The following is a 27,308-nucleotide window of genomic DNA, read 5'->3' on the forward strand; positions in this document are numbered from 1 at the left end:
GTCCATTTCCATGCCTGACTCTCCCTGCAGAATGGGAACTCCTGGCAGTCTGGGGCTGTGTCTTAGCCATGTCTATACCCCCAGTTCCTAGGGTCTGGTCCACAGAGGTACAGAGGAAATATGTGGTGAAGGAATGAATGACTATAAGAATGAATCAGACCAGCCATAGGGACCATCTAGAAAGGGAAATAAGCTGAATACAATTGTTCCTGTACAAGGCCAGTTCCCCAAAAGTCGTAAGTTCCCTATAAGCTATATATGCGAGGATGCCCACTGCAGCATGATTTAAACCAGTGAAAAAATGGGCCCAGCTCCTACACCTGAAATTCAGAGGATGGTTAAGTACATTATGGTACATCCTTACCATTAAAAATGATGCTTATGAAGAATATGCAGTGACATGAGAAAATGCTTGAAACAAGAAAGAAAGAAAGAAAGAAAGAAAGAAAGAAAGAAAGAAAGAAAGAAAGAAAGAAAGAAAGAAAGAAAGAAAGAAATCGTATGTGCTGTATCACTTCAACTATATGAAAAGAATATATAGAATGACGGAAATGCACTAAATGTTCAGAGTGGCTACCTTTGTGTGCTATAATGATGGGTAATGTTTCTCTCCTGACTTTTCCAAGGTTTTCTAAAATTTTAATGGAAATGCATTAAATGTATAATTTTTAAAAAGCACCTAAGAAAGGATGATAAGCACCCAAGAGTACTAGGAATAAAATGCTATGAAGGGAACCTAAGGGTCTGTGTGCACATCCAGCAGCACTTGATAGGAAGGCTCTGTTCTTCACTGGCTGGAGACCCTGAAGGCCCAGGTCCATGGAACACTGCCTGCCCTCACTGCAAAGCAGGACCTAGCCAAGGACGCCAAAGGAGGAAGCTCATGGAGGCCAGTCTATTACAAATCACAATGTCACAGGCTGTGTTGGCAAAAAGAGGCCCCTACACTGAGCCCAACATTTACAGGCCCTTTCCATGAGGTAAAGAGTCTGCTGGGTTAAGGGAATATGCCCACCAGGATCTTTGGCCCTCTCTTTTCCAGACTGCATTCCAGGAACCCAAGACTCCAGAACTCCCTGCCTATAGTTCTTGAGCATACTTGTAGGAACTGTGTGGTCTTATTATCCAGGTCCATCTTCTAGGCCAAAGGTTTCAAAGGGGAAATAGATGGAGCTCGGATGTGGGCTGGGGTTTCCATATACATCTCAAAGTTGCGTATGAGCCACAGGTGGGGAGAGAAGAGAGGAGGGCCAAGGGCTTCGTCTGGTACCTTGCCTGGGCCCCCACGAATACAGAGGAAGGCAAGTCTATAGGTCTGTCCTAGGCCTCAGGGTTTGCAGAAGAGCCTAGTCTTGAGTGTTCAACAGATCTGGGTGCAAATCCATTTATTTGCTGTGCAACCATGGATGAGTCTATTCCCCTCGCTGAATCTCAGTTTCCCTGACTATAAAATAGGCTTAATAATTTCAACTTCAGAGAGGTGTTGTGAGGCTTGCTGGGGGCACAATGGCTTAGTTGTTGTGAGCGCAGGCTTTGGGTCAGACAGGCCTAGATTTAAATCTCAGTTCTGCTCCTCCTAACTATGTGACTTATATCTCTAAGGCACAGGTTGCTCATCAACACAATGGAGATAACAATACCACTAACCTGACAAAGTTGTTGGAAGTATTATGATTGTAATGAATATATAATGACATCGGAGAATGCTTAATTAAATGAGAAAAGTCTGCTTAATAATGGTCGTGTAAATATTGGCTATGGAAAAATTGACTGGGCCTCTGCACTCCCCGTTCCCCTGCCCAGCCTTATTTTTCACCATAGCACTCAGCACTATTTGACGTATTCTGTATCTTCTTGTTTGTTTCTTTTCTATCCCTGCTCCCCACATTCACACACTAGAATGTCTGCTCTGCAAGGAAGAGGTTTTGCCTGTTTTGTTCACTATTTCTGAGTGCCTGGAACGGTGGGAGTGTGAAGATGTTCTTCACCAATTGAGTAGATATCTGCCACGTACACATGTGTAAAAAGGCATTCCTAGCCAGGAGAACAGCCAGAACATAGGCATGGAAACATAAAGAAGTCCACTATGCTGAGGGAACCCTAGACAGTTCAGTACAACTTGAGTGCAAAGTCAGGAAGGGAACAGAGTGCCTAGAAAGATGAGTGGGGCTGTGGTCTGGCCCAGGTACAGACAAGAGCTCTCCTAGACCACAGAGGTAAGAAGACCTACTTGTGATGGCCAGGAAGTAGAAAAGTAGGAAGGGAGAGGCAAAGATGCCTCCCAAGTTCAAGTGCTACCTAAATCATGATCATGTGAAAGGTGAAAGTAAAAACCTTTTGAAATATAAGAAGAGGAAGATCCCTTTCTAAGGGGCCCATTTGAACCAAGAATCAGACCTAGAAATGACGAATACGCAGGTATAGAAGTCAATTGAATGAGGCAATGGTGACATGCAAGAAAATCATATAAAGGTTATTAAAAGAGAACAACTAGAAGAACCACAGAACAAATCAGAAAGCTTGTTGGATAGTGTAACCGTTTTCAGCAATGGATCCATGCAACATCAAGGCCAAGATGGTGGCGGGGATGCACAATGCAGGACATGGTGATTTCGGCTGCTGGTTATCTTTGTGTTGCTGATTACTCTTCATATAGTCCTTGTTACCAGTGCTCATTACCATTAGCCAAGTTCTGGGACGGTAAGAATGGTGATGACAATGATAAAGATTACTGCATACTTCAAAGGAAATATTTGTCTGTCAATTTTTAAATTTCTTGTTCAGGAAATAGAGGCAAGTATCACTTCACATTCTTATTTTGAAGAGAAGAAAGGCAGAGACAACAACAAAGAAAGCCTTGAACACCAGGCAAGAGTGTGAACTCCATCCTGAAATTGCTGGGGAGCCTCTGGAGGGGCTCAACCCAAGAAGTGATGAGGTCAAATGCTGTCTTCCCTAACCTCTCTCTCCTTTTAATCACTAAAGAAGGGTTTATTTGATCCTTAGTATATTCTGCCTTCTAATAATCCAAAAACAATAAAGCGACTACTTATTAAGCACCTACAATAATCCAAGACTTGTGTTATTGTCCTCGCAGCTGTGCAAGGTAGTTATTATTCTTCTCATTGTATAGATGTGGAAACTGAGGCTCAGAGTAGCAATGTGATTTACCTAGTATCATACAGCTAATAAGTAATGCAGGTGAAATTCAAGTCTGGGTTTGTCTGACTCCAAAACCCATGCTTTTAACTACTACAGCTGCAGCTTTTCTGTCATGCCAGAGCTAAGCAGCACTTCATCTCCCATACCAGCCCATGAACTTAATGTGGCCTTTCTCCCTCCCCTGGCTATGATCTCCCATCCACACAGTGCAGCCCAAGGTCCCCCACAACATGAGCATTCAGGGAGTGCTTCTGAAAGAGATAATCATTCAAGAATGGAAGGTGCGAGCACCAGAAAGAAAAGTTGGGGTTAGGCACAGGTATTGCAGCCCAGATCAGCAGAGAGAGAGAGAGACAGACAGACAGACAGATGGAACTGGCTCTCCAGCCCTCCCTTCTTGCTTCCCTCTTCCTCCAGCAGAGGGATGGATGTTCAGCCATGATAGGAAGGAGTGGGCGGAAGAGGGAGCAGCTAGAGCAGCCTGCTGTTGCAGAAGCCTCAGCTCAGCCTCAAAGCCCCCTCCTGTGAGCTTGGGACCCATCTCTGGCCCACCTGCTCCCCATTGCCTAAGCAAAAGAGGTTTGGCTGCTCTCCAAGCACCCACCCAAATCCTGTCAAAGCATAGCGCACAGCAGACGCAGACCCTCTTGAGTCACAGTAAGGGCACCCTGAGAGGTTGCCCAGAGATCCAGAGGGAGGCAGTGGCAGAGCAGGGTCAGAACACAGGTCTCCAGTTCCTCAGCTGAGGGCTCTCTTGACTGCATGCTCTTGATGGCAGAGGTGAGGAAAAGGGGTGTTCCAGAGGCTGCCACAGGAGTGCTTGTGACTGAGCTGGAGTCAGAAGCAACACCTGCCAAAATGAGGCCATCCAAGGTTGGGCTTTTGGGGGTCTACTAACAATTTCCATTCTCAATCTGGATTAAGAAAACAAAAGTAGATTTAGCCTTAGTGTGGACCTCAAGAGCATAAATGTTTATATCTCCCCTCTTTTCCAGGACCCCATTAACATGAAAGTGAAAAAATAAAATAAGGTATGAACTCATAACAATGAAGAGAATGCGAGAGGGTGATACCAATACATGAGGAATTTTGACAAATTCTGGAAGCAAAAACAAAGAGAATGGTGTTGGCAGTGGAAGGAGAGCCAGGAACACCACTCAGGGGGATGCAGCCAGCGAGAGAGCCAGTCAGGCCACCAGAGGCCCAGAGAGACTCCAGACTTGGAGATGGTAGGTGTGAGGGAAGGCAGGGCTGAAAACATGGGGATAAATTGAAGGTAAATACATGAAGGTAAATACATGAAATCCTCCCCTGGCCCCCAACTCCAAGGCCTAGAACACAAGATACCTGGTATTCACCCCTGGGTAAAATATAGGGCTTTGGGCTAAATAAATTAAACTATCTTGGATGAATTAGTGTACCTAGTGACATGCTAGTACCCCCAAAATGAAGTGCCTTTCATACTGGCATTTGGAGGGCACCCATTTTAACAGCCAGCTCCCTGGTGGTTCACCTAAAATAAAACCAGTAAGTGAACTAGCCAGCCTGGATAGACAGACATTTCAGTCAGACCTTCTATTAACTCATTCATAAACTATAAGATGGAAATATGAGAGAAAGTTAAGTGGCCTAGAGGATCAATCTGAGAAATTCAACATCCAACTAACAGACATTCTAAAAAGAGGAAATAGAGAAAATTAAGGGGAGGAAACTATCAAAGAAATTATGCAAGAAAAGACAAAGTACATCAAATGGCAAGGGCTCACTGAGTACCAGGTGGGGTGGATGACAGACAGACCTTGAACTAAGCGCTGGTTACATAAGGTGTGTTTGGTTTGTAAAAATTGACCAAGCTTTTCATTTGTGATCATGAGCACTTTTTTTCTGTATGCATACATTTCAGTGTGAAGTTTTAAAAAGTCCCTCTTCTAATCATCTTATAACAGTATGAAGAAAAACAGAGAAGAAACTAAGTTAAGGTTGTAAATTGTCCACCATGTTCAGGGCACATTGTACACATCGTCTCATTTAATTCTTACTGCAACCCTTGGGTTGGTGCTGTTTATACATAGTCTATCTCCCAGGTGATACTTCCAAACAAGCAAGCAACCATCTCTCCAACTCACCTAGGCCAAAACTCAAACTTCAGTGTTCAGACATGTTAAGTCTCTATTTTCAATTCCACACAAAGATAGGGATTAAACAACAACAACAACAACAACACAAATTAACTCTGAACTATTTTGAACTATTTATTTATTTATTTATTTAGACAAATAATAAAGCAAAATATCTTACTAAAATGCAAAAAAAAAAAGCCCCTCTCCTAAACATCTCCAAGTAAAATGTCCCTGGAAGATGTGTTATGATTATCTTGTGGTTTTGAGGAACTACACGCAACAGTAAGCAAGCAAGCAAATAAATAGGAAGGAAAGAAGGAAGGGAAGGAGGGAGGGACGGAGATAGGTAGGGGGAGGGAAAGTGGGCGGAGGGAGGGAGGCAGGCAGGCAGAAAGTCCTGGTCCAAATATAAAACAAAACAAAAAGGGGCATGACTTTTAGCAATTTATAGAGCATAAAGAAAATTTATTCGACCTTGATGCTAGGAACATTTTCCAAGAAGTACAGAGGTCGTGACTAGGACCTGTAGGAAGTGAGGTGCAATTATAGTACACTATTTGGCCCTGCAATGAAAATATTGACATAGTCATCATCACATAAATACAGTGTATTGGTGGTCAACTTTTAAAATCAATTTGTATACCATGGCCATGCACCCTGAACATGCCCGATTCCGTCTGATCTCAGAAGCTAAGCAGGGTTGGGCTTGGTTAGTACTTGGATGGGAGACCACCTAGGAAGACCGGGTGCTGTAGGCATAAAAAAAAATCAATTTGTATAGATAAAGCACTAGAGACCTACTTATTGTTACAGAACAGAATACATGTGTAACCGTCCTCGCAGGATACAAAAGTACTGAACACAGAAAAATAGGAGGTGAAAGGGCAGAAGAAAGATGGAGGGAAGGATGGGGCACTAGTAACTATGCCATATAAACTGAGTGGTCAAGAGATACTGAAAATTTGATGGAATAAGAAATCACAGTTTAAAACAGTATTTAATAAAATTACAAAGGTAACTAATACAGGAACCAAATGGTAATATAATTATCAAGATTTGGGAGGGGGATAGAGTCAGGTGTTATAAATAAGCTAAATTCTCATTTGTCATAGTAGGAAGAAGTCAATAGATAATGTTTGAAGTTGATAGGTGAAGAAATAACAATTGAAGTGTGTTATTTAGAGATAGGAAGTTACAACCAGAAAACCTAAAAGGTAAAAGTGGTCCTTCTGGGGGCTGGGAAGTGGGGGCCAGAGAGACATTGGCTTTTTACTATATATGTCCTTGTGTACTATTTGACTTTTTAAAATTGTATAAAGTACTGCTTTGCTTTAATTTTAAAAAATAAGTTCCTCCTCTTTCTTTGGACCTTAGCCTCCCACACAGTACATACGAAAGGAGGAGACTGATGATTCTAGGGGGAGGTGACATGAGGTCCTGTTCTCCAATCCATGCTTCTTTTCAGAGCAGGAGCAAGACAGCCGAGTGAAGGATAGACTCCTCCCTGACTAACCCTTCAACTCATAGGACCACAGTCATCCATGCAGATGTAGTCCTCTTGGCTGCTCCAGCCTGCACCACCCTCTGGTCCTCTTCAAACCCCACCATCACCAGTCCAGCCTTTTCCGAGTTCCATTCATTCAACTATTTACACCCATTAGTTATTTATACCCGCCTGAGTCATAAAGGATTTGAGGTAGCTTACTCCAATAACACAGATAAGGAAAGAATAAAAATTGAACTAGAAAATAAAAACTTGGAAAAAGAGATCAACAAAGATGCTAGCTAGCGCTATACTTCAAATTAACTGGTAACTGAGGCAGAAAGCAAGATACAATGAGCCATGACAGCCTCATATTAGGAAGGAGGAAATATACCAGTTTTTCGGGGGAAGCAAATCTTAGCCGAGCACTGAATTATTCAAGTTATTGTCCATAGGAGATTTCATGGAGGAGAAGGAAATGACTGTTTTTGTTTTGTTTTGCTTTTCCCCCACTTTGTCTTATTTTAATGATATGCTATTTAAATATTTGGATGAGTTATCTCCTATGAAAACTAAAGAATCTCTGGTAATATCATGATTATGAAATGAGATATAAGAGCATATGCTTTGGCACAATCACGGGTTATTTCATTGGTTTTCTTCCCCCAGAAATGACGATTGAGTACTCACAAGTACCAGAGAGTGCCATTCAAGTGATCTTGGCTAATCCTGAAAATTAGGCATTGTCATCCCATTTCACAGATGAGGGAAGTAAGGCACAGAGAAGGTAAAATGACCTAGCTGAGATCATCCAGTGGGTTAGATTCAAATTTAGGTATGGCAGTCTCCAAAGCTCATTCCTTATGTATCACATCATGGGGCCTCAAACCAAAGGCACTCAGGCCAGAGGCACCCTGCCCAAGGGAGTGGGGACACAGTGATGACAGATACAGGTCCACCCTCTTCCATGAAAACAAAACAAAAGGGGAATGACAGCCCTAGCTGTTGGGCCAGAAGCTGCCTCTAAGCTGCCTTAGTTACATTAAATGAGGACCTTTAAGGCAGGAAGCAGCAGAAAGAAGGCTGGGCCTGGCTTGAAGAAAGGAGACTAGAGACCCCAGCTATGAATCTAGCAGATCTGATTTCCGAGGGGCTGAACCAGGGCAGAGGGTCTGTCTGCCATTGAAGGAAAAGACCCTTTATTTAGGTGACACCTCCTCTTCATCGCTTCCTCCCTGTCAAGTCATCCAGAGTCCTTGAGCCTCAGTTTTCTCATCTGTAGCACACAAAGATAATAATCCCTGCAACCGTCACGGGATTTCAAGGCATAATATAGCACATTTAAGGAACGATGCTTTGAATACTGGAATTAATATGAGAGTGGCTCTTCTAATCATAGCTTCTCTTCTTGCACGCTGAGCGTGGCCTTATACAAGTCCTTTCTCTCTCTGGGCCTCAGTCTTCTCATCTATAAAATGAGAATTATCCAGCCTGAGCTGGATAATTTTCAAGGGTCCTTTCAGCTCGAAGCTTTTTGACTTTTATACTATTGACTTTTATATTATTGAAATCCTACTGCTCATGCCACTCCTCTGAGCTCTCATGATAGGCTACACTCCCCTCCATCACAGCATTTGTCATTGTGTTGTCACTGTCTTTTCTCCAATAGATTATCTCAACTCCTAATGCCCAAGCTCAAGCCTATCATGTCTCACCTAGACTGTCCCACCAGCCTCCTCGCTGGAAGCCTTCCCATCTATCTTCCAAACTGCCCTCTAGTGGGTTCTCTCCAAAACATGGCTCTCAACAGGTCATTCCATACTCTACAATGCACACCACTTCCATCAGCTTAAAACCCTACGCTGGCTCCCAATTCCCAACAGAATAAAGCTCTTTATCCTGCTATTTTAGTGTCCTCATGATCTGGGCTGGCCAACTCTTCAGACTCTTCTCCAGATGCTCCCTGACTCCCTGTTAAGTGTTCCTTCCCTCTTTGTACCCTGCTACTTCCACGCCTCCATACTTTTGCTCATGCTATCCCCTCAGCCTTAGCCTCTCTTGTCCCCCAATTCCTACCCACTCACATGCCATCGTTCTTCACCTAGCTAACTCCTAGTCATCTTCCAAGCCACAGTTCAGGCATCACCTCTTCCAGGAGGCCCTCCCTGACGGTCAGGTTAGATGTCCCTCCTTTGGGTACCCATGGCCCCTTAGTTCCCCTTTGGCATAGCACACAAGATACCACATTAGAATCATCTGTTTTCATGACCATCTTCTCCGCCCAAATGTGAGCACCCTGATGCCAGAAACTATGTAATATTAATCACAGAACTCCCTGCCTACGGTAGCACAAGGTGTGCCACATACTAGGCACAATAGTCACTGGACTGACCTTTCTCTCAGAAATGTGGTAAGCTCCCACATGGCTTCTTCCTGCTGCCCTTCCATGGCACTTAGTTTTACAAAGGTATTATTAATAATAAAAATGCCTATAACCGAGTAAGCACACACTATACGCCAAATACTTCATATGCGTCATCTTATTTAATTCTCTCGATAATTACCATCATAGGACGAGTTATTTATGAATTGGCTAGCATATCAGATGTGTACAGTTGTGTGAGATGCTTCCCGGATTTATAAAGAAATTTGGGAGAAGGAAGAAATTAGGCAATTTTTATTACAGATATATTGACAATAATTCTAAAGTGGTTATATAGAGAAAAATACTGGTTTTATTCAGTATATTGCACTCTGGAATCCAGTAGGAAATCACAAAGCCCTGATATGCAATTATATTATCCCTTTCAAAAGGCATAAATATCACATAACTACAAAGAAATGCATTTGAAAATAGTGAAATGGTACACATCAAATAATAATTGTGATAGATTTCCTTCTAAAATGTTAGAGGAATCACCCTTACCACCGTGTAGCTTTGGCTTGTCATCTTTGTTTTGAAAAGGCTATGATGTGAAGATCTTGGCTGGGTTGTTTTGATCGCTATGCTCCACCTCTAGGGGGCAGGGCAGCCTCACCTATTATTTTCCATCCTTGTCCCTCAGTTTTCCATCCAGATCAGGAAGGAGCTTGATGGGTGTGCTAGGTAGCCAGGAAATCTTCTGATACATTTTTTTTGGGGGGGGGGGGCAACATGAATCTTACATATCAGAACACACAGTTTTATCCTTGTTTTCTTCTTGAGAAAAATGAGGCAGTAAAAGTTAAGTGACTTGCCTAAAGTCACACAAAGTCCTCCTTCCCCGGCACCACACTTTCTCAGAATGCTAAGGTCCCAGAGAGCCTTAGCTCCTACACACTTGAGAACAGGCTTCCTCATGTAAATGCTTTCAACATGGATGCTTGGCGAGAGACCAAATGCCACGAGGAAGTGAGAGTGACAAGCAAATGATCTTGCCCTAAATGAGTTACCTCGAAAGAGGAAATAAGTCATTTATTCATCATTCTTCCTTGTGACCAGTATTTATTATTCTGCCAGGAAATACAGCAGGGAATGAACTAGAAAGGTTATGTCTTACTCTGACTCTAAGACACTGTGCCGGCCCAGGGTCTGAGCCCAGTAACGATTTGGTGGATAAATATGTAACTTCCCACTAGACTGGACAGACTGCACAGAGGTCCTATGCAGACCTCTTTGCTCCTTTCAGAACAGAGTATCTTGTGCTGAGTGAGGGTCAAGACCATGGTATGACATGGCCATGGCATGGGAGGGAGAGGTAACTATGAGCAGGGTGGCTTAAATGTGTCCAAAGTATTGTCCATTTCTGCTCCCCTGCCATTCTATGAACTGGAAGACTAAGTGTGAGAACAGAAAGCAGAGGCCAAATAGTTCCAGGGAGCATGAGATAAAAGCTGCACAAAAGCCAAGAGAATTCTGAAGTTGAGTTACCTCGCTCCACGGGAGTCCTGGAATGAAGAAAAATTTAGGCACCCATGGCCATTAGCACACCAGGACTTAATCTGACATTCATCTGTCTACTTAACATTTATTGAGCAGCTACTATGTGCTACACTATGTGTTTCCAAGCTTCTAGCTCCTTATCTCATACCCACGGCAACCAGCATAGAGTCTGACACAACATGAGCTCAATACGGTTGAGTTAAATCCCAATCTGAAGGGGCTCTTAATCTAGTAGAGAGGATACGAGATGCAAATAAATAACCATCAAGGTCTAAAAGTGCGCATTTCAAGGATCAGGAATAGACTAAGCACCAGGAAGGACCGGTGAACAAACATGAGAGGTGAGAGCAGAGCTGAGCCTGGAAGCTGGATGGAGCAGGCTAGGAGAAGGGAACAGCATGAGCAAAGACCCAGAGGCTATCGGAAAGCTCAGTGGGCTAACAATGGGGTACACAGTCCAGTCTGGCTGGAGCGCGATGTGTGTGAAGGGGACTGAAAAAGATGAGAAGAGAGAGGTAAGTTGGGGACAGATCTTAAGAGGACCATGCACAGCAGGCAGAAAAGTGTGAACATTCTCCTGCAGGCTGAAGAGGGAGTGAAACCACCGGAGCCCTGCATAAAGCTTGGCCTGGCAGCACTTTATCAGAGGCTTGGCAAAGCAAGAGCAGGAGGAGCATCTATTAGGAGACCACAACAAAAATCCAGGAGGCAATCAGGAGAAGCAGTGGTCCCTGGAGTTCTGCGGGGGGAAGCCCGGAGCCATGCCTGGAATGTCTCTATGGCTTTACATCCCTCCTGCCTGTGGGAGGCAACAGAGTACCATAGGCTCAAGAGTCAGAAGGTTCTGGGCTCCCTGCAGTTGTGTAACCTCAGGCAGGTAATCAGACCTGTCTGATCATCCTTACCTTGTCTGAAAAATGAGGATAATACTAACACCCACTTGGCAGGGACTCTGCAAATGAGACAAGAGGCATTACTGCCTGATGGGTAAGAACACTGAAGGCGGACTCTAGAGCCCGACCACCTGGGCTCCTTCTCAGGTCTACTGCTTATTCCTTGAGTGACCTTGGGTAAGTTGTCCAACTTTTTCTGGGCCTCAATTTCCTCATCTATAAAATGGATTTAATAACAATACCTACATTAAAGGATTCAGGTGAATATTGAATGAATTCATACATGGAAAGCACTTAGAACGAATAGTGCTTGGCACACACTAAATGCAGTAAAAAAAAATGTTAGCTATTATTACATAAAGTCACATAAGGAGGCGCCTGGCATACAGACTCAGCATACATGTGGCCCTCTCTCCATGCTCGAGGCCTTTACTGTGCTCCCAGCAAATTCGGAGGCCACAGCAGGCAGGGGTGGGACAGAAAGAAGAGTAGCAGAGGGCGAACCTGGGTGCAGTCTTCTTTCCACCTCTCCCTCCATCTGACACCAGGAGACACCCACTCACTTCAAAGCCCCCCACCTGGATCCTTGACAGCAGCCAGGCCTTCCTTGAGCATGGTGTTGGTTCAGCCTGGTGGCCCCTCCTGCTTTGTGCACACAGCTAAGAAATGTTTGTGGATGACAACAACTCCATTCTTGCCCCAGATCTAGACAGAGAAGCAAGACTCCTCTAATTCTCATTCAACTCGACATTATCATTTCCTCCCACACGAGTATAATGCTCCCAACACAGTGGGGGGAAGATAAATGGTTTCCCCTCCTGAAAAGAAGGAGAGACCCCCCCCACCCCGGGAAAAAGCACCCAAGACCCCACAGGGGACAGACTTCCACAAGGCTCCTCCCTAGGTTCACTCCCTCTCTCCCTCCCAGAGCCCTCAGCCCCTGCAGAGAGCACTCTGACACCCCACCGTATGTGGGAGACAACTGTGTGGTAGACCAGACATTGCTCTGGCTGTCAAGAACACCAGGCCAGCCCTCTGGTTGTTTTCCCCCAATATGAGCTAGCTTGTGGGGTGGGCAGGGGGTGGAGGCAGAGGATGGAGAGTTACCAGCTTCAGCCCACCACCACCTACAGCAGAGCCAGAGCTGGGCCCATGCACAAAGCTTGGGGGATGCGGCTCTCTTCAGCATGGAATGGCTCAGCAGTGGCCCCCAGCAAGCCTGTAAATCACTCCAGGTGCCTGATCTGCAAGGTGGGCCAGGGCAAGATCAACAATGAAATCAGGGCTCTTTTCTAGTCATCTGTGGGGGAGGGGGGCAACAATTGCAGGGGAAAAGACCTAAGCATTGGTAGTGACCAGTAGCTACTAAAAAACAAATGAATAAGCAAGCAAAGCCCTCACGTACAGAGGACCAACCGCCAGAAGGAGGTCGGGCCTCATCTCGCTCTCTGCTGCACTAGAAAGGCCACACTCAGGGCACAGCAGGAAGCATACTGGCATCCGGGAACCTGTCCAGAAGAGACAGTGCGGGAGGATGTGGGAATCCTGGGGGGATGACATAGGTGGGGGTGGATGTGACAGCTGCTATCAACTGCAGTAGAGGGAAAGTTCACAGGATTGGGAGTCTGTCTTATGGGTAGTATGACCCGCTGTGCCGCTTCACTTCTCTGAACCCTCAGTTACTTCAGCTACAAAATGTGGGTTGTGGTGACAGACGCATAGGGTTCTTGGGAGGATTCAATAAATCCCTAGGCAGAGGGGCCCCTCAAAAAGCAGCAGCTGGGCCCAGGCCCCTCTCTCCCCTCTTCCTCCACCAGAGGGAGCCTGGGGACCAGGCGCTCCCAGCCTGTACCAGCTCTACCTATCCTCCCCCAATGCTGCAGCCTCTGCTGCTAAACTCCCACCCTGCCTTCCCTGGCTTCCAGCAGCAGCCTTCTCACCCACTCTACAAACCCAGAACAGACCAGGCGGTGGAGTCGCTTGCAACAGTTGTGGTGGCAGCAGTGGCTACTGCCATAGACGCCTGGTGGGGTAGGAGAGTGGGAAAAAGGGAGACACAGCCTTCTGCCCTCCCCTGTCGAATCCCCCACTCATCCCAGAGTCATCTCCTCCTGGACATGTCCTCTAGTTACCTAAGGCTCTCCTGGCCTCTCCCAGTTCACGACCCAGCCAAGTCTTGAGGCCAAGAGACTCCTGTGAGATGAAAAGCTCAGTGGAAAAACAAGGTGGACTTGGGTTCTAGTCACAGCTCCATTGGGAACTATCAATATAACCTTGAGCAAGGTCCCTTGATCTTGCAGGCTCCGTTTCCTCATCTCTAAAATGGAGTTGCTAGTGCTCACTGCACAAGGCCTGTTGTGAGGACCAAAAGAGGAAGTAATGGATGTGCAAATATTTAATATGGGGTTAGGAGAAATTCAAAGTACTATCTAAACCCCCTTATTAATCAAGTAGGAAATGGGAAGCCAGGAAATCCAACAAACAGCCTGGAAGGTGCACAAGAGGGAAATATCAAGAGGCAGGCCTGTGTGGACAGCAGAAGCACAGAGCTAAAGAGCAAATGGGCTGCCCGCTAGCCAGCCAAGGGATTCGGACCTATGTCTACAGGATGGAGAATCTGAGTGTCATGGAATCCTGGAATTGGGGGAGGCCCAAGTCATTTTCATCGGGCTTTACACTCGATTTATGAAATGTGCTTTCCCCAGCTCTCCCTGACCCCCACCAGGCCTCTGCTGGACATGTCTACCAGCCTCCACCCCCACCTCTTGAGGCAGTCCACTGCATCACCAGAAAGCCTGGTTGGAAACTCCTTCCTGATTTATCCCAAATTTTCCCACTGTTCCTGGTTCTGCTCTCTGGAGCCACACATAATGAGGCTCCCTTTTCTGTCACAGGCCTGACCACTCTAGAAAAGTCTGCAGCCAGACTCGAGGACCTCAATGCCATCCAGTCTCTCTCTGCCTTCACCCTACCATGGGCGTCTCCTGAAAGGAGACCAAGACCGTGCTTGGTTGGTCCAGACTCTTCCTTCGGTGCAGGGCCTCGAGCTGCACACAGTCAGTCCTTTAGGAATGGGCTCCCAGCAGCCCTGCCTGGGCAGGAGGGCCCATCTCCCTACTCCCTCAAGCAGTCCACACCAAAACTCAGCTGAAGGTGCACTGCAGTGGAGCCCAGCCGGGCCCTGGAACTGCAGCTGCTGCTCCTGGGGCCCAGCCATCTCAACCCAGCACCCCAGCCTGCTGCCTCACCACGGGGGAGTTGCAGAGAGCTGTCTCCCGGCAGATTTCCTGAGGCAGAAGGCTTCCCCACCCCCAGCCCAGCCTATAAGAGACACTCCACTGGTTGTGGCACATGGTAGGACCAGCTGAGCAGCGAGAGGAGGGGGGAAGGCTGTCCATTCGCTAGAGGACTTCAGACTTGCTCTGTAGTGTGGCTGGATTAGTCACATAACCATCAAATTTAAGCTGGAGGGACCCTTAAAGAGCATTCAAGGCAGACCTTCCCTTTGAAAAAGAGACAGGGGAACCGATAGCCCGAGAGAGGAAGAGACTCAGTCAAGGTCACAAAGCCAATCTGTAGCAGAGGTGGAAGGGGAACCTGAGTCTCCTAACTCCCAGTTCAGTGTTCTTTCCAATCCAGCAGAAAAAAAATCAGGGAGCCTTTAGGGAAGCCCTGTGAGCCTGTATGCCCTTGACTCTCTTAGCCTGACATTTATCCCCAACAGCTCATTGTGGTATCTGCACGGAAATAGTGAACCCAGCCCATTTCCCACCAACCCAAGAGATAGTGCCAAGGTGTCCCAAATAGGCAGACACATTGACCCCAGCTCAGACATTGGCACTGATCCAACAAGAGGGAAGCTCTGTAGACTTCCCTTCCTGGTACTCTCTTTAATTTGGGTGGTATATTTCTTGAGGATGGAGAGGGGGTGGTCTTTGATGAACTAGCCAGGAGCCAGGCCTCCATCTTTGCTCCCCTATCTTTACACCCCCGGCCAGGATGTACTGCAGTTCCCTTCATATGGATGTCTCGGCCTCCAGCAGCCATTCTGGTCTCCACCTGCCTCTTTGGGAAAGGATGGAGCTGAGGCCACCAGAGGAGATAAGATCAGGCCTGCACTCAGAACCTGCAGTGGAGACCCCAACAGGCAAAAAAAAAAAAAGGGGGGGTATTTTCTTTTCCCTGGGGCTCCAAGTTGACACCATCGCAGACAATAAACGCAAATAAATAAATAAATAAATAAATAAATAAATAAATAAATAAATAAATAAAATGGAAAGCCATCCTCTGGCAAGGATACAGCCAGGGGATGAAGAAGTGGAGCGGGTGATGACTGCTCTAGGCCCTCACTGGCCACGGTTCTAAGAAGAGACACCTGCTCTCATCAAGCCAACCCCGTTTGGGGTGTCAGCTGTATGGGGAGGGGGGGTTGCTTCTCCTGACAGGTTGGGACAGGAGAAGAAGACATGGAATCAGGTACCAGCTTTTTACTTTACTGGCCGGACAAGTTGGAGAAGGAACTAGAGGAGAAAGGGGGGAGGGAGACGGGCGTAGGTACAAACACACATTCCTTACTTTCTCTGGAGGGTTGTGGCCGGGCTGGTGCTGGTACTGGTGCTGTGGCCCCCGCCGGCCCCCGGACTGGAGCTCCTGGATGCACCACGGCTCAGCTGGCCCCGCTCCCGCGGTGGCCGGGGTCCCACGCCCACCGCTGCTGAGTAGCTGGCTTCCTTGTCGCGGCCAGGGTGCGCTGGCCCGGCTTCCCGCCCGCCCCGCTCGCGACCCAGAGCTGGGTTCTCGTGGTGCAGGTGGCACTGGGCCACGTCGCGCTCGCGGGCTGGGTAACCGGTAGTGTCCTGGAGCGGGTAGGAGGCGTCCCGCTCCTTGTCCCGATACATCGACTCCCGGTTCTGGTAGGCGCCGTCCCGGTTCGGGTATCCTACGTCCCGGGCCGCCTGGTGGAACTGGCTCTCCCGCAACTCGCGGTGGTGGAACTGGGTGTCGCGCAGGTTCTGGTACTGGCTCTCGCGGCCGGGGCTGTCCCGCGCGCCGTGGGGGTCCCGGTGCAGCTCCCCGCGGTGCAGCTGGCTCTCCTCCCTCAGGTCGCGGTTCTCTTGGGTGAGCTGGTCCAGCTGGCCCTCCAGCTCCTCGATGCGCCGCCGCTGGGTCTCCAGCAGCTGCTGCTGGCTCTCGATGATGTTGTTCAGCTCCAGCAGGTACTCCACCGCCCGGTTGGGGCTCTCGGATCCGGGGCCGCCCGGGGGCGCCGACCCCGCCTCCATCCTGGCGGCCCAGGGGCAGGGGAAGGGGCAGGAGAGCCCGGTCCTCGCTCGCTCACGGCGCCACCCTCCCCCGGGCCCAGCCGGGGGAGGGGGCCGGCGGTGCGCAAGGGCGCGCACCGGGCTCGAGGGCCCGGGGGCCCTGGGGGGCCCGGGAGACAGCGCTGGGACCGGTGGCACGGGGAGCAGGAGCTGAGGCTACCGCTGCTGCCGCCGCCGCCACCGCCACCGCCACGGCTGGGGAGGACGCGGCCCACGGCGCTCCGCCCGCTGCGGAGTCACTGCGCAGCGCGGCCGCGCGGGACCGCCCCGACCGCCGGCCCGCCCCCCGCCCCTGCCCCCATCCCGCTCGCTTGGCCCGCCCCCGCGCGCCCCACCTGCCTCTTCCACCGCCACGCGAAGCCGGACCCCGTCCGAGTCACCCAGCCCAGCTCCATCACAGACTTCTGTAGATGGCTCCCTTCCACCAGTTCTGGGGGCCTCGCCTAATGCTGCCTAACAAAGCCCTCTGTCCCAGTATGTTCCAATGTTCCCCGGGTCCACCAGGCTCAAGATCCTCACCAAAGACATATCAGGAACCCCCATCCCAGGCAGCCCCCAGGTCCAGGCATCCCATGGACTCTCCATCCCCTTTGGGTCTGCCAATCCCAAGTGGCCGATTTCCCATCCCATCCAACCCTTGGACCTCTTACCTCAGGCGACGTCCCTGCATCCAGCCCTCATTACAGGCAGCCCCTGGACCTCTCATCCTGGCTGGTCCCTAGACTATGCACCCCCATCCCCACCAGCGCTGTCTTTCTCCAGACCAGCCAGACCACAACTCCCCACATTCCAGGCAGCTCCTGCTCCCGCCGCCCCAACACAAGCAACATCACAGGCATCCTCCACTCCAGCCAGCCCCTAAACTCTTCATCCAAGCCAGTACCCAGATCCCCTAACCCAGCCAACCCCAGGATCCCTCAGTTAGCCAGTGCCTGGGTCCTCCAACCAAGGCAATCACAGGATCTCCCATCTCCAAAAGCGCTAGGACTCCCCATTGCAGCCAGTCTTAGGATCAAAGCTCTGTTCATTCCTTCAATTCTCATTTTCTGCTGTCCTTTGAAAATGTTCTCCTCCATTCTGTCCATCATCCCCACCCAGTGAAACTGTACCCATCCTTCAAGACTTAAATGTCACCTTCCTGAAGTCAACCCTGATGTCCCCAGCCAGAAATGCTTGCTTTTTCTCTCCTCTTGACCTTCCTCTGCACTTCTTTTGTGGTATTTGTGGGCCAAGTGGAACACAGCTTTATAGTACATTCGTTTGTGTTTTTGTTTTTCGTCCTCTGACAGACTGAGCCCCTTAAAGCCAGAAACATGTCTTCATCTTTGTGAGCAGGTTGAGTTAGAGGAGAAAGTGTGGGTTTTACAGTCGAACGAAACTGTATTTAAATTCCATCTTCTCCTTCCTGAATTTTTATTTCCCTATCAATAACACCTATCCTACAGAGGTAGTCTTTGAAAAAAGCATGCAAAAACATTTGGCACAGAAAAGGCAACCCACAGAATGGGAGAAAATATGGGCACATAATATATCTGAGAAAGGCTTTGTATCCACAAAGCCTAGAGCCCGGTGCGCGTCCTTGCGCACCACATATGTAAAGAAGGATTACAGGTCAACAACGACAAAACACATTTGTTTGTTTTTTAAAATGGGCAAAGGATTTGAATAGACATTTCTCCAAAGAAGATGTACAAATGACCGGTAAGTACATGAAAAGATGTTCGACATCATTAGCCATCAGAGAAATGCAGATCAAAATCACAACGAGTTTTCTATGCTACCCATAAGGTGTTTTTCTGGGTTCCTGTTACAACTGAAAGGGAAACTTTCACAATGTCTGAAGGCCTTGCTGTCCTGCGGATGAAGTAGCACGATGTCTTTAAATTCCTTACAGCAGGAACCCACTTAGGTGACATCAACCTTGACTTCCAAATGGAACGGCACATCTACAAAAGGAAAAGCAATGACATCTTCATCATAAATCTGAAGAGAATCCAGAAGAAGCTTCTGCTAGTGGCTTGTGCCTTTATTGACATTGAAAACCCTGCTGGTGTCAGTATCATATCATCCAGAAATACTGGCCAACGAGCTGTACTGAAGTTTGCCGCTGCCACTGGGGCCACTTCTATTGCTGGCAGCTTCATTCTTGAAACCTTCACTAGCCAGATCCAGGGAGCCTTCTGAGAGCCATGACTTCCTGTGGTTACTGATCCCAGAGCTGACCACCAGCCTCTCACAGAAGTGTCTTATGTTAACCTGCCTGCCATTGCCCTGTGTAACAGTCTCCTCTGCACCATGTGGACATTGCCATCCCTTGCAACAACGAGGGAGCTCACTCAGTGGGTCCGATGTGGTGGATGTGGGCCCAGGAAGTTCTATGCATGTTCGGGACCGTCTCCTGTGAGCATCCGTGGAAGGTCTACCTGATCTCTATTTCTACACAGATTCTGAAGAGATCGAAAAGGAAGAGCAGGCCGCTACTGAAAAAGACTGTGACCAAGGAGGAATTTCAGGGTGAATGGACTGCTCCCAAATTTACTGCTACTCAATCTGAGGTCACCGAATGGGTAGGAACAACCGCTAAGTGGTTTTAAGCTGTTCTTCCACAGTCTCTTAAACAGAATATGGAAATAAGGTAGTTAAAAAATAAACATCAGTTTCTTAAAACACAGACACACACACATGCACACACTGAGATACCACTTCACACCCACTATGATAGCTAAAATAAAAAGAGCAGACAAGAAGAAGTATCAGCGAGCATACGAAGAAATTAGAACCGTCATTCATTGCTGGTAGGAATCCAAAATGGTGCGGTAGCTTTGGAAAATGGTTTGTAAGTATCTCAAAATGTTAAACATAGAGTTACCGTATGACCCAGGAATTCCACTTCTAGGTATATACCCAAGAGAAATAAAAATGTATGTCCACACAAAAACTTGTACATGAATGTTTATAGCAGTATTATTCATAATCACCAAAAAGTGGGAACAATCAAATGTTCATCTGTTGATGAATGGGTAAACAAAATGTGGTACATCTACACAACGGAACATTATTCAGCCATAAAAAGAAATGAAGTACTGGTGTATGCTGAAACATGGATGAACCTTGAAAACATTATGCTAAAAGAGACACAAAAGACCATATACTGTATGATTCTCTTATATAAAATTCCAGAAAAGGCAAATCCAAAGAGACGAAAGGTAAAGTAGTGGTTGTCAGGGCATGGATTGGGGAAAGAGAAGTGACCGCTAACGTGTATGGGTTTTGGGGGGTAGAAGGAGATTGAAAATGTTCTAAAATTAGAGTGTGGTGATAGTTGCACAACCTCATTAATTAAAAATCCCTGAGTTGTACATTTTTAAAAGGAGAATTTTATGGTATGTGAATTTTATTTCTATAAAGCTGGCTTTAAACAAAAAGGGCTTGCACAGACCCTAGCATATAACAGCAAACACAATAATAATAACTAACATGTATATGGTGCTAACCATGTGCCAGACACTGTGCTAAGCTCTTTACATGTACAAACTGACTTAATCCTCATGACAATCCTGTGAGGTGGGTACTGTTATTACCTCCATCTTAGAGATGAGAAAGTAAAACCAAGAGTTTGAATGACTTGGCCAAGGACACACAAAGGCATAGCCAGGAAAATCAGATGTTTCCTTCTCATACCTTCTATAAAATAGGTGCTCCATAAGTGTTAAATTAATATATCCATCAAATACTTTCATTCATCCAGCAAACACTTACAGAGCATTTATTATATTCTAGGCAATACTTCATTCCATCCTTATCCCTTCTTCTCTCATTCAGATTTTCCATGGGGAAGGGGACAGATGTGTACAAAGATTCATTCACAAAATATTTACTGAGCGTCTACTATGCATCTAGCACTGCTCTAGACACTGAGAATATAGCAATGAACAAAATAGACAGCAATCCCTAACCTCATAGAGGAGATATTCTAGTGTGGGAGAGACACGATAAACAAATAGAATATATAGAGTATGTTGAATGGTGTACTGGGTTGAATAATATCCTCCAAAAACTTGATGTCCACCCTATAAATGTAATCTTATTTGGAAAGAAAGGTCTTTGCAGATGTAATCAAGTTAAGGCTCTATTGGTATGGGTCTTAATCCAACGACCAGTGTCCTTATAAGAGAGAAATTTGGATACACACACACACACACACACACACACACACACACACACACACATACAAATGCCATGTGAAGATGGAAGCAGAAATAGGAGTCTACAAGCCAAGGAACACCAAGGATTGCTGGCAACCACCTGAAGATGGAAGAGACGAGGAAGGAAGGATTTTTCCCTAGAGCCGTCAAAGAGAGCAGGGCCCTGCCGACACCTTGATTTCAGACTTCTAGCCCCAGGAACTGAGAGAGAATAAATGTCTGTTGTTTTAACCCACCCTGTTTATGGTACTTTGTTATAGCAGCCCTAGGAAACTAACACAGATGGCGATAGGCGCTCTGGAGAAAAATAAAACAGGGAAGGATGATGGAGAGCTATGGGTGAATCAGACATAGCCTGTGCCCTCAGGGAGCTCCTAGTCTAGTTAGAGTGCTACAACCATAAGTCACAAACAAGACTAACGAGACAGAATGTGCAAGGCGCTAGAGTGGAAGCACCAGGCCTGGGATGCTGGGAGGTCTTTATGGATGTGAAGGTATTAGAGCTGAGCTTAAGATTTCTATAGGTACAAGTGGCAGGGCTGAGAAATACATGCTGAAGGGAGCCAAGTCCAGTGGGAAGAAAGGAACAGTCAGGAAGAGAGTGTATATTTAGGGAACCACATGTAGTTTGGTTGAAGAGGTATGTGTGTGCGTGCACGCGTGCACGTGAGTGCATGTTGTAAGGGAAAGGAGGAGATAGGGAAACATGGCTTAATTCAGCTTAGAGAAGACTCCATTGCTAAACCGGATCATCTGTACCTACTCCTATAGGCAATGAAAAGTCATGGAAAGTTTTTCAGCAAGAAAGTAACATGGTAGGAAGGGAGAGGATCCACATAGATAGTGTATGTACTGGATATTACACACTCTGAAGTGAGTCTTATATTGATTCCTTGTTATTCAGCAGGGACTGGTTCTACCTTCTTTTCCTTCCTGATGCCTCCCAGAGGCATTTTCCAGAAGCCTCGGTCCCTGGTGTGATTGCTTCAATCCGCCTTGCCATAGGGTCAGCTTTGCCAAGGAATGCAGAGCTAGAGCAGGAAAGAACCCCCAAAACCCCATATCACCACTGCCAGTATCCAGTCAACAAGAATTCCTCACGATAATGAGAGCCATTAAGTATTTTCCTCAGATGCAAAAGTGGCATCTGTTCAAATCAGTTTTTCCTATTGAATTCTCACAGCTCTATTCATAAGTAGATCTTCTTCTCTACCTGTTAGCTGCCAGACACGAGACAGGAAAATCAAATTAAAAAAAAAAATTGGTCTTTCCCTCAAAGAGTTTACAGTCCAGAATATCAGAGCTGAAGTGACCTTAAAGATGAGCTCATTTTCCAAATGAGGACAATGAGGACCAGAGAGAAATGTCTTGCAGAGAATTGCTGTGTGACCACTAGGCTACCATTTCTCACTGGGGCTATTCACTGAGGCCTGGCGTTCCAAAAAGTCTTAAGATTGCAGACTTTAAAGAGCAGAATGGTAAGAAAGTGACCATCTGTGAGGAACATCGAAGAAGGAAAAGAGAAGAGAAAAGGAAGACTCTCATGTGGGGATCCCTAAGGAGACAGCAGTGCTTAAAACTGAGACAGCATTTGGCTAATTAATTAATTATCCTTCCAGCCCCTTTCCCCCTAGTGGGGGAAGGGCCAAGACATAGCCAAAGTACCTGTCGATCTTGAACCGTCTCACAGAAAGCCATCCTAATAGGCTAGTCTGAAGTTTCATTTTAGGAAAAATTTTCTCTCTGAAGATGATTTGTAAGTTTAATCCTGTCAGAACATAAAACCACATAACCCAATGTGTTTCCAATTTTGTCCTAGCTGCCATAAAACTTTGAGCCAAATTCAGAGTCCAATTATAATCCAGTTCATTTTAGGTACCTGGCAACATCTATTCATGCTTCCTTTACATGGTCTCTGCTCTGTTTTCTTCCACATTTTTATTCCTAATTGTCTTTCTTTCATGTTGTAACTGATGAGTTGCCTAATATCCTCTTTAAAGTAGGCAGGATATGAATCTTACATAAATTAAACTATATCTACAGATGCTAAAGGGATTTGAATCAATAAAGAACATTGGAAGGAACAGATGATATTTGGCCTAGAAGAGAGCTGGCTTATGAAGACATGATTACTGGCTTCAAATTCCAATAGGCTGTCAGGGGCAATGTAGTGAAATTATTCTACTTAGCTCCAAAGGGCACAGTCAGAAGTAATGGGTGAAAATTACAGGGAGACAGTTTCCTGGAGGGAAGAAACCTCTCACAGGCGAAGTGAAGTCGGTGAGCTCCCCATCACTGGAGACCTTTAAATGGTGGCTGGATGGCCTCATTTTGAGGATCTGTTGCATAGAGAATGTAAACATTGGATGAAGAGGTTGGATAAGATGATTTTAAGGGCTCTCCCTGATATATGCAAAACACAGTTATAGATGCAGAAAAAAAAGACTTGGAGGTGGAGTGGGGAGAGGAGACAGGAAAGAAAAAAAAGGTTTATTGAATTCGGGAATATTCTAGCCCAAAGCAATGAACCCTAACTGCTCCTGAGACTCTTGTAAAAGGAAGAATGGTCCATAAACAGAACCCAGGCCCGCATTTCCCCAGTCCTAGTCCATGTGACTCCTAACAAACAGGAGAAATCAAAGAATTAGCTCCACTGCTCCCACTGCCATCTAACCAGCCATTATTCAAAGAAGAGCAGGTCAAGACTGTTAGAGCTGGAATGGTCCTTAGAGATCCTGTAATCCTAATCCCTTATTTTAGAACTAGAGAGAAAGAAGTCAGAGTGGAAGGGGCCTGTCTACCTGTCAGCCACCTCACCTGAACACGTGCTGCTGAAGAACAGAGACAGTTTTATTTACCTTTCAATCCCCCATCTGGGTCCGGCTCCAGGTCCTTGCACATAGTGGGTGCCCAGTAAGCAGTTGGAAAATTGAATCGAATTGCCCAGAAGAGCTGGAACTAGAAGCTAGGCCTTTACACCCTCAGCCTATGAACCTTTCCATAATAAAATTTCATCCAATTCAATTCAACAGACATTTATTTGGCATCCCTGTGTGCCAAGCCTGGAGCTATAGCAAGAGATGAACAAGAGGCAGGCAGTGCCCTTAAAGAGGAAACGGCTCCTCCTGGGATATGGGCTCTTCTCCTCTCAGGCCCTGTACACCCGCTGTTCTTTTGGCATGGAAAGCTCTTTTCGCGGCCTACTTACCGCCTATTCATCCTTCAGATCTCAGTTCAAATGTCAGTTCATCAGCGGCACCTTCTCTCACTCTCAGACAAGGCAGATCTCTCTGATATATGCTCTCAGTGAGTCTTTCTTCTTCCTTGATCTTAGCAAGTGTGTAATTATATATTGATTTGTGTGGTTCTTTGTTTGTTTCCCTCTTGCCTCCCTCACTAGACTGTTAGCTCTACAAGGACAGATACTCCATCTCTTGCTCTCCACCATACCACAAGTCTGGCAAAAAGCCTGAGACATGGTAGGTAAGCAATAGCTATCCATGTTTGTTGAATGCATGAATCAACAACCTAATGGGGTCTATACTGAGATAAATTACAACTACAATTCAATGTGATAAGGGGTAAAAGGCAATGTAGAAATCAGTTCTTTAAGAAGGAGGAAGTCAGCTTCTTTATCGATGGAGCTGGCCTTGTAGAATGTGTACATTGCCAGACAATCAAAGTATGGGCCGAACAACATAGCCTTGTGAAAGTGTCCATTGTGTTCAGACAAACAAAAGCTATGTGTCAGCATCCTTCTATGTCCCCAGTCCCCTAAAAGGCAGGGCAGTTCTGCTACAGTGGGACAGACTAGATAGCTGAATGCTGATTGCGGTTTGGGCACAACTGGAAAAATCAGACCACGTGAGACTGGTAAGGCCAAAAAGAAGCATCTGAGATTCGAGATCTATGGGTCTGTTTTTCAGGGTTCTCCTCTACAGGAGGAAGATTGAGAGGATTGGTTGGTCCTGAAACAGGGGGGCATTTCTGTATCTTTTGGGTGAGGTTAGACCTACTCCCAGGCATGAGAGAGTGTTGCCCTCTAGTGGTGATGATGATGATGCTAACGAGGAGTGGATGTGGCCCTTGCTAGGGTGACCAACTATCACCTTCTGCCCGGGACTATTTCAGCACTGAAGCTCCACTTCTCAGGGAACCTCTGAGTCCCAGGAAAGCTAGGACAATTGGTCATCCTACCCCTTGATGGTGTTCAATGCACTCTGCAATTGTATAATTTCATTTGGTGGTTCATAACCCCCAAGACCAGGAGTCAGGACTCAGACTCCTCAGATCTGTAGAGCTTTAGAAATCCAGCCCTTTTTCCAGATGAGGAAAGAAAGCCCAGGAGAAGGGAAGTAACTTCCTTGTTCAACATCACATTGCAAATTGATGCAGAACTAGGATCCAGGCATCCAGACCCATAGCCTGGTGCTCTTTGCCTCTGCCTGACATGCCCTTGCCTACTTCCTCAGTTTGTCTAGGTCCCATGCCCTCCAAAAAGTCTTCCCTAAACTACCTACTCCTTAACCCTTTCAGAAAGCTTCCCCCCTCTGAAAGCTTGAAACACTCATTTGGCACTTTGCATGTGCTATAGGTACTGGATTTTTTATCATTTAAATGTATAAGTAGGAAAAAAACAAAGCTCCTCAGTCTCCCATTCCCAATCCAAGAAATACTGAGAAGGAGAGCAGTCTCTGGGCACAAGAGTCTCAGGTGTGTCCATAGTTTGTCCAGGGCCCTGAGGAAAGGACATTTGGCATTGCAGAGCAAAGAAAAAAGCAGAGGAGAGGTTTTTGCAATCACCAGGTGGGATAAATTTGAGAGCCAAGAACTTAGCAGAGGCGAGAAGGCACCCCTGCAGCCTCAAGAGGAAAGGAGAGAGAGAACCTTCCTCTCCCCAGTGATATCATCGGGGAATGGGTCCTAGTTTTCTTGCTACCAGAATTGCAGTGTCCTTTTCTGCTCCCCTGGTCTCTGACAAGGACCCCCGAAATCAGCTTTTCCTCTCCCTTCCACTGAGACAAATTTGCAAACTCCCACATCTCTGTGGAAACAGCAGAGAGCAGGAGAGAAGAAAAAAAGGAGAAAAATCCACCCACATGCCAACAAACTGGAAAAAAAATAACCCAGGCCTTGTCTCACTCAGCTGTTGGCTTGCTGCTCCCTCCCACTGTGGCGGCTGCTCCTGCCTCCTGGACAGGGACCTGGCTCTGTGCAGAATCCTTTCTCATCCTCAACTGGCTTTTGTCAATACCCCTCCTCCCACCTCAGCTATGGGAGGGAAAATTCTGGAGCCCAGAGGTAAGGAAGCTGGAGTGAAGGACTGAGAGATTTGCCAGGTGTTTGTGACCAACCACAAATTCAGTTCCTATCACTGTCCCCAAAACCATGCAGGGAACCCTCCTCCCATCCCAGGGAAAAAAGTCAAGGAGCTCTCCCACACCAGGCAACTTCTCCCTCAGATGTTGTCCCCTGCCTTCTCCCTGCACCTAGCCCGTTCCCTCTGCTGCCTCTCTCTACCATATCATTTTTAAGCTGTTTTCAGTCTAACTCTCTCTACTCCAATCTTTTTTGTGCCCTGTTCTTTCTTCACTTTCTGCCCCAGTTCTGGGCACTACGTATTTTTTTAAAATGGAGGGCGTCGATAGGAAAGGAGATCTCTCTTCTGGAGATCATCACTATCGATGGAACTGTTGAGAAAAATTGAGATATTTAGCTTGCAGGAGAGAGGATATGAACTCATAGAACCATAGAAGGATGGAACCACAGGAGCTTTTAGGATAACTGTGTTCACCCCTTCATTTCACAGATGAGGTGACTGATGCCCAGAGAAGGAAGAGGACCCAGACTGTCACACAGAGCGGGGGGGGGGGCGGGGGGGGGGGTGGACAGCTTTGGTCTGTGGGCCTCCAGAGAATAGAAGAAGGACCAGTAAGTGAAAGATATGAGAAAGTAGACTTCAATGACAGTTTTGTTACTTCCTTCCAAATCCTTATTCCTGTTATTTCATTTCCTTGACTTACAATGCAGGATCTCCAGTGCAATGCTGAACAAAAGGGACAATAAAGGGCAAACCTGTTTTGTTACTCACCTTAAAAGGAAAAGGTTCATTATTTCACCATTATATTTGTTTTCTGTAGGATTTTGGAGGATGCTTTTTATTAGTTTAAGGAAATTCCCTCTTATTCCTAGTGTGATAAGA

The 27,308-nt window shown here is 46.6% G+C and overlaps 1 protein-coding gene and 2 pseudogenes across 3 annotated transcripts in view; 2 read left to right on the forward strand and 1 right to left on the reverse strand.

Moving 5' to 3' along the window:
- The window catches only part of IQSEC2 (IQ motif and Sec7 domain ArfGEF 2), a 76,498-nt gene extending 59,401 nt beyond the window's left edge, over positions 1-17,097 (reverse strand). Inside the window, exon 1 of one of the 3 annotated variants that reach the window (XM_036226424.1) lies at positions 16,156-17,097. In XM_036226424.1, coding sequence (XP_036082317.1) covers positions 16,156-16,862 — 707 coding nt within the window. In that variant the 5' untranslated portion in view covers positions 16,863-17,097. The remainder of the gene's footprint in view (positions 1-16,155) is intronic. The other 2 variants (XM_016132505.2, XM_036226426.1) reach the window with 2 other exon arrangements.
- LOC118608528 lies at positions 5,923-6,040 on the forward strand (annotated as a pseudogene).
- Positions 17,098-18,734: 1,637 nt separating the features above from the next.
- On the forward strand, positions 18,735-19,495 carry LOC107503759 (annotated as a pseudogene).
- The last annotated feature ends 7,813 nt before the right edge of the window (positions 19,496-27,308 follow it).

The sequence above is a fragment of the Rousettus aegyptiacus genome, unplaced genomic scaffold, assembly GCF_014176215.1.
Source record: "Rousettus aegyptiacus isolate mRouAeg1 unplaced genomic scaffold, mRouAeg1.p scaffold_m13_p_9, whole genome shotgun sequence".
NCBI classification, from domain to species: Eukaryota; Metazoa; Chordata; class Mammalia; order Chiroptera; family Pteropodidae; genus Rousettus; species Rousettus aegyptiacus.